Source organism: Alexandromys fortis, unplaced genomic scaffold, assembly GCF_014885135.2.
Source record: "Alexandromys fortis isolate MF-2015 unplaced genomic scaffold, M_Fortis_MF-2015_v1.1 scaffold_65, whole genome shotgun sequence".
Taxonomy (NCBI): Eukaryota; Metazoa; Chordata; class Mammalia; order Rodentia; family Cricetidae; genus Alexandromys; species Alexandromys fortis.
In genome coordinates, this window is record NW_026067986.1 from 57,702 (window position 1) to 75,387 (window position 17,686).

General features: G+C 42.3%; 1 protein-coding gene across 1 annotated transcript in view; it reads right to left on the reverse strand.

Moving 5' to 3' along the window:
- The window catches only part of Fam117b (family with sequence similarity 117 member B), a 55,719-nt gene that overhangs the window by 5,054 nt on the left and 32,979 nt on the right, over positions 1-17,686 (reverse strand). The window contains exons 2-7 of the mRNA XM_050159255.1: positions 16,451-16,602; positions 15,028-15,117; positions 10,848-10,961; positions 6,200-6,343; positions 4,492-4,717; positions 721-841 (exon numbers count right to left, since the gene is read on the reverse strand). Coding sequence (XP_050015212.1) covers positions 721-841; positions 4,492-4,717; positions 6,200-6,343; positions 10,848-10,961; positions 15,028-15,117; positions 16,451-16,602 — 847 coding nt within the window. The remainder of the gene's footprint in view (positions 1-720; positions 842-4,491; positions 4,718-6,199; positions 6,344-10,847; positions 10,962-15,027; positions 15,118-16,450; positions 16,603-17,686) is intronic.

The window sequence follows — 17,686 nt, forward strand, 5'->3', positions numbered from 1 at the left end:
AGAAGAGGGCACCAGATCTCATTATGGATGGTTATGAGCCACCAAGAGGGTGCTGGGAATTGAAACCAGAACCTCTGGAAGAGCAGCCAGTGCTCTTAACCTCTGAACCATCTTTGCAGTTCGTCTTTAAAGTTATAATTGAAGCAAAATCTTCCTTGTTGCCAGGTCTTCCAAAAATTATTCCCCCACCCACAAATATTTTTGGTCTTGATGATATTCCATAAAAATTTAAAAATTGCAAAAGTTAAGTTGATAACAATACAACAATACTGTTCTCAGCTGACAAGATGGATGAAGGTGATTGAGTTGAGATGCAGAAAGTCACAGAAAGGACTCTAGAGAGTCAGGGGAGCTGGCTCACCCATGCCTGACAACCTGAGCTCAAGCCTCAGGACCCCCTGCTAGGAGAGAGCTCTCACTCAAGGCGCGCGCGCGCGCGCACACACACACACACACACACACACACACGCACGCACGCACGCACGCACGCACGCACGCACGCACGCACAGAACTGAAATAACCGGATGCTGGCAGATATTAAGTATCGTTCTTTAGAATGCTAGTACACACGTTACTGGAATTCCGGGGCTATTTTCAGCAAACATTTCAGAATGCTAACAATTATGTAATCTGTGGCAGACCTGTGACTGCTACACTACTCTTTCAACCTGTTTGAAAACTCTAACTTACGAGTGTGTGTGTTTATGTGGGGTACTTACGAGCACTCCTCAAAGACTTTGACCCTTTCACAGCCCTCTGGAGGTTCCCTTTTGAACATGTAACTGTTATTAGGTTTTGGTGAGGTTGCATATTTTGGCAAAGGAGAGTTGTTTCCATTCTCTGTAAAAAAAAAAAATGACATTGAGTTATTAAAGACACCGTTATAAAATGCATCCTGATACCGTAAGTAATAATCCTGGACTTGTGCACAGGAACTGTCTGAAGGCAGGGAGGGAGAGTGCTTTCTCCACTAACTCCACCCTAGCGTCTACTGCACTCCTGACTAGGCCTCATCACTCACCTTGGACTGCACACACATCCGGCTGCCTTATTTATATGCCATGTACTCTCTGAATACACTCAAGCAGTATCTACTTTTCCTAGCACATGTATTTGAAAAGACTCTTCAATGGCTGCCTGCTATTAACTCTTGGCCTGCCCTGCCAACTTCCCAGCCTCACCTTGCTCTTCCTCTGGTAGGTCTCTGAGTCCACCAGACACTTCCTTCTGCCCACACCTGCCATCATCTACAAGAGGTAAATCCTACTCATTTTCTGAACTCACTCCCAGTTCACACTTGTGCTCAGTGCTCATGTCCTCAATTCATACCACAGTCATTTAAATTTCTTGGTATGTTATATAAGTATTCTAAATTTCAACCTGTCATCTAAACTATAAATTTGACTGGAAATAATGCTGGGACCATATTTTTTAATAAAAGAAATTCGCAGGTGCCATCAGTCACTCTTCTCTAAAAAACAAAGGTACCAGGAAACACAATTATTCCTAGGACAGCTAAAGAAGAAAGGATGGGTTTAAGGGGCAGATTTTAACAGATATTATCGATCCAACATAGAATCAACATTTTTAATTTTTTTAGATTTTTTTGAGACAGGGTTTCTCTGTGTAGCCCTGGCTGGCCTCAGACTCAGAGATCCTCCTGCCTCTGCCTCCTGAGTGCTGGGATCAAAGGCATGCACCACCACCACCACCATCCAGTTTAACAAATTTTTTTCGAAGTCTTAATTACCAACAGTCTACAAATGTGGTTTAAAATCCAGCCTGCTTTTTTTCTTGACAAATACTTCCAGACTGGCCTTGAACTCACCATATAGCGAAAGATGACCTAAAACAGCCCTTATCTTCCACCTCCCAAGTGCTGAGATTGTAGGCGTTTGCGATCATAGCCTGTTTTACAACTCAACTGATGAAGCTATGGGTTGTGATCCCATAGGGTGCCCCATAATTCAATGTGGGGTTACAGAAACGCTGGCAAGAATAAAAGGTTTCTTAGTGCAGAACCCAAAACATTAAACACATATGGAATCCCAGTCCCTGACCCTGTAGCACAGCGGCCTGGGCTTAGAACACAGCAGGCACTCCGCATTGCAACGCCATCAGACCACATGCACACTCCGCACTGCACATGCCATCAGACCACACGCATGCACACCCCGCATTGCACACGCCATCAGACCACACGCACACTCCGCACTGCACACGCCATCAGACCACACGTACACTCCACATTGCACACGCCATCAGACCACACATGCACTCTGCATTACAATGCATTACAATTGCACACGCCATCAGACCACATGAACCCTCCAGCTTAGAGTCATGACTCTAAGCTCAGGTATGAACCAGTGTTTTTACTGTGGAAAAGATGTTTACAACCAATTTTTACAATTCCTCAAGACGCGGTATTCAAGAGTACCCCTTTTAAGTACTGTGTTTAAGTGATTTTGAAAAGTGATGTTTGTGTCTCTGAATTCAGTTTCACTTTAAAAAATGACACTGGTTGGAGATTAGGACAAAACTTCAACTATTTCTTTCTTTTTAAAAAATTTTATTTAACTTTATTTTATGTGCACTAGTGTGAAGGTATTAGATCCTCTGAAGTAGAGCTGCAGGCAACTGTGAGCTGCCATGTGGATGCTGGGAATTGAACCCAGGTCCTCTAGAAGAACAGCCAAGTGCTCTTAACCACTGAGCCATCTCTCCAGCTCCAACTTCAACTATTTCTGAAATGGCCACACACACACACTTTTACTACTGTATACTATGCACTTATGCAAAGCATTGACAATTATATACTCAGAGTAACAATCAACTCTCAAAAATGCAGGAGATGCTTTACATCATCTTCAACAGAAGAAATTCAGCAAGGCTGATCCTTGCACACGTGTGTGGGAAGTGAATGTTCATATTAACAGAGGTGCAGCCTTTACATGGCGCTCTGGATCCAAACTGGGTTTTCCTGTTCGCATACTAGGTGCATTATCGACTGAGCCTTTTTAAAATTATGTATACAGAGTTCTGCCTGTATGTATGCCTGCGAGCCAGAAGAGGGCACCAGACAGATGGTTGTGAGCCACCCTGTGGTTTGCTGGGAATGGAACCTGGGTCCTCTAGAGGAGCACGTCAGGGCTCTTAACCGCTGAGCCATCTCACCACCCCCCCCCCCCCCAATTTGATTTTATCTTAAACTGTGTGTCCGTGGTGCATGTGGAGGCCAGAGGGAGTCAACCGCCTTCCACAACTTAGCACCACCTTAAAGGATCTAACTATGAAGCCCTGGCTGGCCTAGGACTCAAATCCATCAAAATTAACTGTCACAACAATGGTTTTAAGTACTCAGAAGAACTAGGATTACGATAGCACAATGTACTTCTCTGATACAGGCAGATCAAAAATAGTCATTTTTTTTCTTCTTTTTTGTTTTCTATTTATTTATTTATTTCGAGACCCAATTTCTCTGTGTAACCTGGGCAGTCCTAGAAGTTGGAGATCCACCCACCTCTACCTCTCAAGTGCTGGGATTAAAGGCATGAGCCCCAACCACCTGGCTCATGTTTCTTTTAAAAGGTAAGATTTTGTACTTAATATTCAAATTGCTTCTGGTTTTAGGTTATTTTTATGTATTAGTACCTCTTACTTTAAAAATTTTTTAAAAATTCTCACATGTATGGGTTGCCCAATTGCTTGCCTGTGCACCTACATCCCCTGCCACTGGAGTTATTAGAGATGATGTAGGTGCTGGGAACTGAACTGTGGTCCTCTGCACGCAAGGCTCTGAACCACTGGACCACCTTTCCAGCCTTGACTGACAGTTTGCTTTAAACATTCATTTTGTTTTGAGATAAAGCAAGTTAATCCTTGCTAGAAGTATCCTAAAAAGCACTAAATTGAAGGCTTCACATTTAATTAAAAAATATTAAGGTAATAAAATTCCAATGAGTCAAGTGATCAAGAACAAAGTTCTTTCCAGGAAAATAATCCTCTAGTCCAGCAGTTCTCAACCTGTGGGTCACAACCCCTAATGAACCTCTAGCTCCAAAAATATTTCCATTATGATTCCTAACAGCAGCAAAATTACAGTTATAAAGAAGCAAGGAAAACAGTTTTATGGCTGGGAGTTATCACAGCACGAGGAACTGTATCAAAGGGTCGCAGTGTTAGGAAGGTTGAGAATCACTAGGCTACACAGTAAGAAGGAAGCCATATTCACCATAAATGCTGCAAAATAAAGATACAAACCAAAGTCTAACTAGACCACCATCCGAGCACCTCAGCGAAGGTAGATGTGCTCCAATTGTTCTGAGCTCCTGCTGACCCCAATTCCTGACGTGTGTCCCACAGAGAATGACATGTGTGTCCCACAGACAGTGACACGTGTATCCCACAGACAGTGACGCATGTGTCCCGCAGAGAAGGACCAGAGCGTAGGCTCAGACAGGAGGTACCCTGTTGTCACCCCATCATACCTTTATCCCTGGGATCAGCAAGCAGGTCATCAGCGGAGCAGGGGCTCTCCTCGCTGCCCTCATTAGAGATGGTAAGGAAGGATGTGGGGGACACAGACTGCGAGCGGCTGCTGTTGTTGCTCCCCTTGTCTGCACCCCCCGGGGTCTGGGTGTCAATACTGCGAGTGCTGCTGCTCCTCTGGGCGAGGGGCGGAGGAGCTCGGTGACCGTCGGGGATGTCTTGGGGCTGTTAAGACATTTAAAAATACATGTTTTTGAAATTGACCAGCAATGTACCCAATGTCACATTCCTCTGTGGTCAGAAACTCAACAATCAAATTCTAAGCCACAAATGTGCCCAGCACTTGGGAGGGTGAAACAGGAGGGTTCTGATTCTCAGGATAGCGGGGCTACATAGCAAAACAACATTTCAAAAACAAGCAAGCAAGCATCCACCCTTCTATTACTGGGCTTTTCCCTTTCTCATCAGTGGCTTCCATGGCCATCCGACTGTGACATATTTGTCTTCTGAGGTCATGGCACACAAGAGGGCAACGTCTGCTGCCCTAAATGGTATCATGCACTGTTACTTCTAAAACTACTATAAAAATCTATCACAGAAAAGGAGGAATAAGGTGTGCCACAAGGTTCCCAGTAGAGGGAAAGGTGAAAGTGAGAATCAGCCACGCTAGCTGGGCCCTTGGCCAATTCCCCCCAAAGCCGCCTTCCTCGTGAGTGAAGGGTTAATCACAGCGGCTCTCTCTAGGTGAGAGGGAGAGTTAGTGAGGAGAGGCATGCTCCATCCCACAGAATGGAGGACAGCGATGGCAGAGTCGAGTGTTTTCAAACCTCAAGCTTTTACCTTTCTGTTTGTCTGAGATATGATTTCAGTTATATAAGCCAGCTGGAGACCTTGTACCTGGGACTACAGGGGACCCACACCCAGCTGTCTTCACCTTCAAGGAGAGAATTTTATATGCTCATTGGGGGCCCACCAGCCAGGTCCCAAATAAATACAAACAGACTTATTCTCGCTTATGGATGCCTGACCTTAGCTTGGCTTGTTTCTAGACAGCTTTTCTAACTTAAATGATCCCTTTTCTCTTCAACTACATTTTGCCTCTGGGCTTTTACCTTTCTTTATTATCTTTTCTTCTTACTCCACTTTTGCTGGGTGGCTGGCACCTGGAGCACTCTCATCCCCTCTTCTGGCTCTACACTCTATTCGCCTTCCTCCCATCTATTCTCCTTGCCTGGCAGCCCCGCCTATCCTTTCTCCTGTCTAGCTATTGGCCGTTCAGCTCTTTATTAGACCAATCAGGTGCTTTAGATAGGCAAAGTAACACAGCTTCACCGAGTCAGACAAATGCAACATAAAAGAATATAATATATCTTTACACAGTTAAAATAGTTTTCTGCAACAGGGAAGTATTTCTTCAAACTAATTCCCTCCTCACTAAAGAACAGATGCTGGGATAAATACATTCTAACACTTTTTTTTTTTTTAAGTTTAAATATCAATCTTTCTGTGTGAAATGGCCAAGTAGATTATTTCTAAGTGCACTTCATGAAGATGCAGACTAGCAATCAAACCAGAGAGTCACGACAATCAGGGAGCAGAAAGGCATCTTACAAACAGTTTGCCCACCCTCCATAAAAGTGTAGCAAAAATGGTGCCTGTCTCAGTGCTCTGGTGCTCACAGCCCCTCTGAGGATGAAGACTACTTACGACAAGCTGCTCTTCCTTCTCCCCGGTTTCCTTAATTATGATCTCGATCTCCTGGTTCAGTCCTTCCACACTGTTCCGGAACCGAGAGCCTGTCGACTTGGTGATGGGGCCGGCGGGAGTAAGAGTGCTCTTTGGAGCAGGAGCCTAAGCAAGGGTGAAGAGGGACAAAGAATTTTCAAGGGGCCATAACTCAGAATCAAGTGCAGACAACACCCACAGACCTCCAGAACTTGAAGCAACCAGATTTGCATCTTAGGATACATGAGATGTCTTTAGAGCTCAAACCCCAGGCAGTGAAGACAGACTCTCAAGAGATTTGCCCACACCTGTCACACACTAGAAAGGCCATTACGAAAATGGCAAACACTGTGATAACATCAACTTCAGAAACACTTCCATGGGCCAGTGAGGTGGCTGAGTGTAAAGGTACTCGCCACCAAGCCTGACAAGGAAGTTTGACACCCAGGATATGCATGGCAGAGCCCCTTCCAGAGTCTGTCCATACAATAGGAGGATATAACTGCAAACAACTTTCTTTACACCAATACTGTATAGGCTTTAATATGTTCTGCTCAGGAAACAATAAAATTCAAGTTTGGCAGTAGTGGCGCACGCCTTTAATCCCAGCACTCGGGAGGCAGAGGCAGGTGGATCTCTGTAAGTTCGAGGCCACCCTGGTCTACAGAGTGAGTTCTAGGACAGCCAGGGCTACACAGAGACTCCTGTCTTTAAAAACCAATAAATAAACAAATAAATAAAATTTTCTTTTCTATGAAATTCATTTCTGATTTTCTCTTACTAGTAGTATTCTCATTGTCACAGTGTAACTTTTAAAAAATAGGTAACATTAATTATAGAATATTAAATAATATAAAATATTGCCTAGCATCCTAACAAGATGCTCAAACTAGAACACAGTGCAGAGTTCCTGGGGGTATCTTCCGAGTTCCCGACAGCGATGTGTCTGACGGGGAGCCAGCCAGAGACAAACGCTACCAGGTCTCCAGTCATTCACCTCATTGACACAAACCTAGCATGAGGTTTTATTTCTTATCTTTTACTTCTGATCATCTTTAACATAAACAAAAAAAAAGTAAACACAGTACAAGAATCCTTGGGAAACAGGAAATCTACTTTCAAGTGGCTCCTAGCCACTTATTCTTCCCACCAAACAGTACTCCTTGCATCCTCAGGAACAGAACTACAAAAAAAAAAAAAAAAAAAAAAAAAAAAAAAAAAAAAAAAAAAAACCCAGCTTGGGAGACTTATTTTCTTATTGTGATTAGAAAAGTAAATGAAACAAATCTTCTAATTAGTGGCTTCTGCCGTTGTGTCCTGGGAGCCACAGCTAACCCAGAACTGCACTGTGGCCCTGCTTCTTCGACCCACTCTCAGCTATGGCTCTTGTAGGTCTCCCATCTGTTGGGAGCAGTGAGGCCCCAAATCCTGAATTTCTTGTTTTCCCCTGATCTGAGTGCCTACAGCTGCTCTGAGCACGAGTCCTTCAGGAGTTCTGATGGCAGGGGAGTGGTTTCTGGTGGGTTTGGCTGGGGCGTGGCTATCTCTATATAATCTGCCCCTGAACACAATAAAGGGGGGAATTCAAGGATGACCCGTGTCACTGTCTGTCTGTGTGTGTCTGTGTATTTTAACCTCCAGCCCCCTTGCCCGAAGCTCGTGAACTGGGTGCCAGAGCGCAGACACGGGGGCGCGCTGTGTGGTACCCATCCATTCTGACTTGCTTCCCACCCGTCTGATGGTCTCATACAACGAATTTTAGAGGTTCTCACGCCACCCCCATTTTCTCCTCACCCACTCCCCTCTCCACTGCAACCCTTTCTACTCAGCAAGTCCCCATCCCCGAATCCATGTTTTCTTTTGTGTATGACCCACACCACTCAAGGAAATGCTGCTCCTTCCTCCCATCACCATTATTGCCAATAGAGCCTCAGTGAGGTAATGGGGGCCTCATGGGCCCCTCCACGCTGATAACGAAATGTTGATGGGCAACAACAGCCTCACGCAGGCTTTCTGCTGAGAACCGGTGTAGTGAGTTCCGAAGCCAAGACCTAGGCCATGCCCAGAAGGTAACTTTTTGGTAGACATGATCCTGACTTAAATTGTACTTCAGAGGCTAAAATTGGCTTCATCTTTTATTCATTTCTCATCATTACCTATTAGCAGCCATCAGTCAAAAAACATAAAAACTCAGAATCTCAAGTCAGAATGTCTACGTTAGAACACAAGCTTGTCCCGTAAGCTCTAAAATAACCGCCCTCTCAGGGTCTCAATTTCCTAGTCTATGACCAGGTTCACGTTGAGGTCAACTGTGATTCCTTACCCACATTACGAGTTCTTTAAATGATTTCCCAACTTGCGTATTTGTCTTCTCCTAAATCATCATGTCCTCTAAGCCTATAATCACTACAAAACACGCCTGAGATCATGAGCTTTATTCCAGCATTAGAAAACATGTTCCCTGGTACAGGAGAACAAAGCCACTGTACTAATAATGAGTCTGAAAACTCCCAGTCTTCCTGTTGTCTACCTCTCCCAATCTTTTGCTGCTACCCCTACTGTGGCCATGACTTTATCTACCTCTAGGAGATGGGCTAACCAGACAACACGTTCTCTAAGACGCCGTTCTGAAGGACTCGCCGTCAGTTCAGAGAGAGACCCTGGCACGGTGACTTCATCCTGTCAGCATTATGATTAACTGTTTACTTACATCCCTTCAAAATGAGATTATATCTTTATTGTCCCTTTTCCTAATGAGTACTACAATGCCAACAAATTTAATAAACTGTTCGGAAGTTTGAATGGCTTCAATAATTTTTTTTTTCCTCTAGAGAAAGAACCTACCTCAGCAACACCATATCAATAACTTAATATGTTTATGGTCTGAGAGTTTCAATTAAACAACATTATGACCAATAGAACAGTCAGGATTTGTCTGATTTGGGGTTAGCTAATACACAAGACAAGTATTTTATTTGTTAAGTATAAAAACTCAAGCTAGATAAATTTTCTTTTTTGGTTTATATGGGTGTGGCTTTTTGAGACAAGTCTCACTATGTAACCCTGGGTGGTCTGGAACTCCCTAGACAGCCTGGCTGTCTTCCAACTCAGATATCCTCTTGCCTCCTGAGTGCTGGAATTAAAGGCATGCACCACCAAACTCTAGAGTGTGTGTGTGTCGGGTGTGCACGCACATGCACCACTCACGAGTGAAGAGCAGAGAACTTACGGAGAGTTGATTGTCTTCTTCTACCATGTGAGCTCTGTAACTAAATATGGGTGTTTTCAGGCTTGGAAGCATGCTGTACTCTGAGCCTTTTTACAAGACTAAGCTCGGTAACTTTTATTAAGAAAAATCAACTTTTAGTTGGATGGTGGTGGTACACTTCATTGAACCCAGCACTCAGGAGGCAGAGGAAGGAGGATCTCAGAGTTCAATGCCACCCTGGTCTACAGAGCGAGTTCCAGGACAGCAAGGACTAAATTAGAGACCCTATCTTCCAGAAGAAAAAAAAATTATGATTTTGTTATTGATGTTGCTTTTTGGTTTTTAGGAGAAACTCTTGCTACATGTAACTGTCTCAGCCTCCCCAAATACTAAGATTACAGGTTTCTGTCAGTATACCTAGCTAAAATTTTTCACATTAATAAAATGGTATTCTTTTGAGACAGGGTTTCTCTGTAGCTTTGGAGCCTGTCCTAGAACTAGCTCTTGAAGACCAGGCTAGCCTCGAACTCACAGAGATCCACCTGCCTCTGCCTCCCAAATGCTGGGATTAAAGGTGTGCACCACCACCGCCCAGCTTAATAAAATGGTATTCAAAAATCACTTCAAAGCCCCGATCACCTCTTATAATGCACCAATTAATTTGGTAAAATTCAATCTTAACCCTAAATTGACCTGGAAAGAAAATACGATGGGGAATACAGAGCAGTCTTACTTTTAAAGAAACTAACAGTTATTAGAGTTAATTAGAAAGGATGAGAACAGTAAAATCATGAGTCTCTAGCCCTTTGAATGCAAAGATGGTGATTTTCCGTTACTATTCCAATGATGAGTTATTCCATATTAACGTTTACATCTCTTTGTTGACAGTTAACATTTCAGATTCTCACCAACAATAACATCCAATAATACTTCTATTTTTTAAGATTTACTTTGTAGTTAATTATTTGTGTATTTGTACATCTGTGTGTGTATGTGCATGTGAATACAGATGCCTAGGAAGAGGGTAAGAATTGGATTCCCCAGAGCTGGAGATACAAGTTGGGCATTCTTCTGCTAGAGTAATAAATTCTCTTTAACCACAACCCCCTCAATCACAGTTTTTAAGTACAGTATTATACTTGGGAAAAAGCTACTAGGAGCTAGAATCAAACTATAGGTTTACAACACTCAAAATATTTCAAAAAATATTCCTTTACTCATAATTTCTATTGCATACAACCTATATAAACTAATAATCATGAGAATTTATCAACTCAAAATAGAAAACTTTTTTATTTAAAGGACCAAACTGTAATTTAGGCTTTCTCTATCAGTCTCTGTCATTACTACTCACATAGCTTTGGACATTCTGCCCTAAACAATTTGGAAACCACTTACAAGAAAAGCCATTTCTTTCCTTACCTGGCTCTGGTTAATAGCTGCATGGTTGCCGTGGAATGGAGACTGCCTCTCTTTATCTCGATGATGACGACTGCTGTGTTTGCTTCTCTGCAATTGCTGGCGTAATTTTGCAATCTGAAAAGAAAAACAGGCAGAATCAAAAGTGTTTTCCACACCAAATAAACACATTCTTGCTTAATAAGAACCAGTAAAATTCACCCTTAACACTTTGAAATTTTAAACCATATTACAAAATCTAACTGAATATACATATATTCACACATACATGTATATATTTCCTTTAAAGAGAAAAGGAAGTGTACTCAACACTGTTCTTAAATCTTGAAGCTTCTCAAGTACTAAAGAGTTTTCTAAATTGTGCTTAGAAATAACTTACTCTCTTGTTGCCTTTACCATTTATCAACTTTTATTTAGATTTCTTTATTGAGCTTCAAATTTTTGGTTTTTTGTTTTGTTTTGTTTTGTTTTGTTTTGTTTTTTGAGATAGAATTTCTCTGTGTAACCACTCTGGCTGTCCCGGAACTCGCTCTACTGTAGACCAGGTTGGTCCCAAACTCAGCTAGGATTAAAGGAAGGCTCGACCACTCAACGAGTTTCAAACCAATACAAAAATTAACGGATATTTACAAATCAAGCCCAGGGTGTTAGTTTCAGTAAGAACTGTCCTCCACAGGTTCATGTGTTTGAACTCTTGGTCTCACCAGATGATGATCTCTGAGAAGGGAACCTTTTGGAGGTGAGCCTTCCTGGAGGAAATACATCACTGGGGGAGGCTTTGAGCTTACTCCACTTTCTATCCTCTCTGCTTTCTATGTTTTGATGAAATATGAAGCCTGTTCCAGCTTCCATTTTCATCCTCTCCCTCTCCTCCCTCTCTTTCACTTTAAGCCCAGAAAATCCTTTAAAAAAATAAACCAAAAAAAAAAAAAAAAAAAAAGCTGCTTTTGGTCAAGGTGTCTATCAGAACAACAGGAAGCGAGCCAGAAGAACACCAAGCCACATAATACACCTAAGATAACATCTTTAGGCAGTGAATGCAATGATCTCAGAAGTCAAGTGTATTAACTGCTGTGATAAAATACCATGACCAAGGCAACACAGAAGAAGGAGTTTATTTGGGGCAAGGGTCCATGATGATAGAGCAAACCACAGCGGCTGGAACAAGAAGCTGAGAGCTTACACCTTTTATTGAAGCACTAAAGCCAAGAGCAAGGTGGGACTGACACATGGCTCTGAAGCCTCAAGCCTGTTCCGGTGACAAGACGTAGTCTTTCAAGGCCATAGCTCCTACACCTACTTCCCAAAAGTGCCCCAACTGGCATGAGATTATGGCAGACACCACATTCAAACCACACCAAGGCTAGCCTTCGAGTCTTGATCGTCCTGTTTGCACCTCCCAAGTGTTGGGACTCCATGCATCTGCCACCAGGTCTGGCTACAAACACAGTTTCAATGGCTATCTCATTATTATCCTCTGACTACATTTTTCTAATTTGCTTCTATTATGGGTGAAATGCAGTATCATTAATTACAGACACAGACAACAATAATCACAACACAGAGCCATTTTAATCAAGATGGTTATGCTGAAGCCAGGTGGCTCACACCTTTAATCCCAGCAGTCAGGAGGCAGAGGCAGGCAGACCTCTGTGTGTTTGAGGTCAGACTGGGATAGAGCAAGTTCCAGGACAGCCAGGGCTACACAGACGAGAAACCCTGTCTCAAAAAAGAAAACCAAAAAAAAAAAAAAAAAAAAAAAAAAAAAAAAAAAAAAAAAAAAAAAAAAAGTTGGTTATGCTGAGTTACTAAATCTCAAAAAGCACTATCATATGCAGAAAATATCAGTTTTCAGACACTGCCAGAATGTTATATGACTTCTAGGTAGCCTTAGAGATCTACAAATATGATGTGATTTCCATCACCAATCTTAAAGGCTCCTCACAGAAGGAGCAAGCTCCTAAACGAAGGTTCTAGATGATGGCTGGTGGGGGGGGGGGGCTCCCAAGCACAACAGTCGGAAGATGAGGGGATGAGGATTTCACAAGTGCTGGTCCCACAGGAGCTCTAGAGCAAGGATGCTGACTTTGGTAATGTGCACAGCCTGCTGCCTGCTCTACAGACGGTCTAAAGGATAAAAGCAGAGGTACTTTGATATGCGGGGCTGGTTACAGGAGGCAAACTGTGCACAAGCTAAGGGCTGGTTCTCACTGCTGGACTACTGGGCCTACAGCATACCCTGTCTAAAACCCCTACAAGTTCAAGGTTTCTAAGGGCTAATATTAAAATAAAAAGGCTAATCAATTTAAAACTTAGTTTGAATCGCAATCTTATCATATAAATGACCAAACTTTAATATATGTTCAGAACATGCTTGCAGTCATGCTGGGCACAAAAGGAAATTATTTAGGGAATAAACTTTGTTTAGCCTCCTATGTATGTTTTCAGGGTTAAACAAAAAACTAAAAATAAAGTTTATTTAAACCAAGTATACTGAATAGATGGCCCTCAAAACTTTTCAGAGATCTACTCAATATGACATTTTGAATGTTTAATTTAAAAAAAAAAAAAAGGTTCCGCTGGGCAATGGTGGCGCATGCCTTTAATCCCAGCATTTGGGCAGCAGAGGCAGGTATATCACTGTGAGTTCAAGGCCAGCCTGGTCTATAGAGTGAATTTAGGACAACCAGGACTACAGGCCTTGAAGATCTAAATGTAAGTTTCCTTTAAGTTCTTTAACTTTAACGTCTGTCCCTAGTCTGTATGTCTTGGCAGGGGTTCCACAAGGCTGGTAGACACCATCCAGAGATCAGTTGTGGACTGCAAACTGCTCCAAAGGTGATCTACACCACTCCAGCCTCGAGTAGTCCTGCAAAACCAGAAAGCCTTAGACTTGCTAAAAGCTGATATGAACCAGTTCAGCCAACATGATTGTTCCTTGTCTCTTCTGCTGGGCCAACCAACTAGATGCTTCTGATGACATCCTAATTTCATCAGGAAGTAGTTGTGGAAAAGAATACAACTGTCCTCAACAAAGGCTAGAACATTAAATCCAAAAGGAATTCTCTGACAAAGGGGACAAAATGGCTATACATTATATACACGCACACACACACACACACACACACACACATATATACATATACATATATATAATATCTATCAACATACCTGGCCCCCTCATTATCAGAAAGATGCCGGTTAAAACAAAACAGAGCACGATCTATCAACAGGAAGATCATTAGCTAAAACAGTTCTACAATATAAAACACTCGACCTGATTGATATAAAACAAAGAGACAGCTTTAGGAAAAGTTTATCCTTTCTATGCTAACCAACCAGACATATTAGAGAAAAGCTAGTCATAATACAAATTTCCCTCATCAAATAAAAAAGTTGTTTCCTACTGCTGGGATTATCAGCTCATACAGCAGATATAAATGACGGCTTCCTATCTAGGATTTAAAGGGATGCATAAGACAAGGAGGGAACGAAGGACTAGCCTGACTCTAAAGATGGAAGCCATTTTGTTATAAGGTCAGAACAAGTTCGTTTCTGCGAAGTGCTTTAACCTGTTTCTGGAATCTGACGTGCTCCCCACCCTAATGAGTTTTACTCACACCTTGAGTATATCCTGATAAAGACATGTTCTAGGCTAGGGCTGGAGAGATGGCTCTTCCAAAGGCCCTGAGTTCAATTTCCAGCAAAAACATGATGGCTCACAACCATCTGTAATGAGATCTGGTGCCCTCTTCTGGCCTGCAGACATATATGAAGGTAGAATACCGTATACAAACATAAATAAATAAATCTTTAAAAAAATTCTATCAAATAATTCTGAAATTCCTCTTGAAAACCCCGTAGGTCATGCCATTTTGGAGGGTTATGTAAGTCCCACTTTTCTCTATGGTCAATGCTGTATTTCCAAACCCTGCTTAGGAGAGAGAGCCCTGTCTGACAGAAAATAACACTTGCTTATTTGACCAAAGAATCTGGGTGCGAGTCTTTACTCTCATTCGATGGGGCCGCTCAGAACAACTGTACAGCAAGAGGTTTGGTCAAAGACCTATCTCAAAAGGTCGAGGGACACAGACCTCTGGCCTCCAAATGTTCATGCACAGACACACACACACAGGTGTGCCTTCCCTGGCCAGGAGAGAACTGGCCACAGCACACTGCTGACCTCTTTAAGCTGCTCTGTGCTGCCCCAGGACGCTGAGCGCTTATGAGACCCTTTCTTCTTCTCATATTCTTCAGCCCACGCACTCTCGGTCTATGTAGAGGGGAGAGAAAAGCTACTTTAATAAGTAGTTAACAATATTGCATCGGACTTTATTCTGTTAAATAATGTAGCTACCTAAAGTCAGAAGTATTATTAGAACAAATTTTAGTATTTTAACATTTTATTGTTTATGTGTATAATGTTTTGCCTGCATGCATGTATGTACACCTTGTGTGCCTATAGACTGAGAGCCACCATGCGGGTGCAAGAGAAGTGATCCTGAGCACTGAGCCACTTCTCCAGCACATTTCCAATGCCACAAGCTCTCCAAAGGTGTCTTAGCACTGGCTAATTACAAATACTTTAACCTCCCTTTCATGTCCATTACCAATATGGTGTAGGCTGTTAACAGAGCAGAGTATAGAGAGGAACGGTAGCAGTAGTTAGTATTCCTGTGCTCTCAGGCGAGGTGTGGGAGCACAGACTTAATCCCAGCACCAGGTGAAGGTTATGGCTTTGGGGTCAAGTTTATTTCTAAGACTTTTCTGCTTCTTAGCCTTGAGAACTTATGTACCTTATATAACTTCTCACTGTCATTGTTTATCTTCAAAATTAATAGGAATCTTTTCTTTACCTCGAGACAGATCTATGTAGTCTTTAAAAAAAGATTATACAAATATTTAATTAATTACAATGTGGTAATACTATAAAAAGAAACTCCAAACTAGCATGCAATCATGAAAAGCCTGCACATTATTGGACTTCAATTCTTTAACTATGAATATGAATCATTATATGAATGACTTTCTAAAATTCCTTTAATTAATCAGTTTTATAAATGTAAAAGTATGGAACTTCCATTTCTGAGACGTTTACACTCATGGATCTGTTAGCAATGGGGCCAATGATGGAGCTTATGAAGGTGCACTGCCGACGACCTGTGTTTCAAGCTCAGAGCTCATGTAACGGGGAAAGGGGGAACTGACTCCATACACACTCTATGGCAAAGGCATGCAGACACACAATAATTAAAAAGTACTAGCGATATAATACAGTTTCCCAGTATATGAAGTTTTTGACACAAAAATGTTAAATACCATGCAGAGTAAACCTACTATTACAAATATTCAAACCCAAATTCCAGATATGAAAATATTGTGAAATTCTACCCTAACTTCTAGTAACAAACGGTAAAAGTACACCCACCATTACCTATCTATAAGGGAATTATTTCTGAAACCTTCTTGAAAAGTGCATTCCATTCCAAGGAAACACAATTCAGGAGAGTATCTGGAAGCTCAGCCAGGAAACCTGAACCTCAGATACACTTCTGAGGAAATTCTGATGTGCCTAAGAGTAGATAGAACAAGTGAAAGAAACCTACCTGTGTGGCTTTGTCCCTCATGCAGGGTGCTGCTTGCCCACGACTATCTCGGGGCCAGTGCCCAGCAAGATAAGGAGCTGCAAGCGTATCCAGGGAGGAAGTGCGCCGGATAATACTGGAGGGGCTTGAGGAAGGTGGGCGAGTTTTGTCACCTAGATATAAAGCAAAAGTATTTACTTAAAAAAAAAAAGTTTAGGAGGAAAAGAAGAAACTAAGTGTTACATTTTATAAAAGTAAACAAACAGGAACAAGCTAATATGCAAAGCCTAGGCTCAGGCCAAAACACTACCACAAAAACAGAAGGAACAGGTATTGATAACACAACTCACAGTTGACTCCAAATCGCTGTATACTATAATTTCATTTACGGGGTATGCTCTAAAACAGGCAAATGCTCTTAGATCAGAACCTTTACCCTTCAGCCTAGCGTTTCTCTTTAGCAGCGAACTGCTGAGCAGTACGCTTTGTAAAACGCGGGGATATTTTGTTTGTGGTCTAACAAATGAAGCTTGCCTGAAGAACAGAGTGCACAGCCAAGTCGCTAGTCTGCCAGAGGCCGGGCAGTGGTGGCGCAAACCTTTAATCCCAGCACTAGAGTGGTGGAAACAGGACAGGATATGGCTGGGCCGAGAGAAGAATGAATTACGCGAGGAGACAGGAGCTCAGGGCATCCAGGCTGAGGACTTGCAGAGAGAGCTTAGCCCATTCAGTCTGAGGATTCGGTAGAGGTAAGAAGTCTTTCTAGTGGCTAGCTGCTCTGAATCTCTAATCTTTCAGGTTTTACCCCTAAATCTGACTCCAGGTTTTTATTACTAAGACCAATTAGAATTCAAGATAAAAAAAAAAAAAAAAGGCATTTACCCAACAGCAGCTACTAATTCAGAGATCTTAAAATCAAAATCGAACCAAAACACTAGACGAGAAACTAGGATGAGGGTGACTGGAATGAAGAAAAACACGGGATTCAGCCTGGAGAGCTGAACTCTTGTCACCAGTTCTGAAAGTAAGCACGTGCCAATATTCAGCTTCAAACGCTACTTCGTGGTCAATCCCTCCTCCCCCTCCCCCAATGCTTGTTGGCCCCAACAACTCAGCTGCTTTTATCTCCTAAATGCCCTTGACCAAAGCTAGGGTTTCTTCAGGATCATAAGGCTCTCTCCACAACCAAATTGAAGGGACTCAGAGCAAGAAGGCAGTCCGAAGAATGACATCACAGGGCACACCTGAGACAGGTGC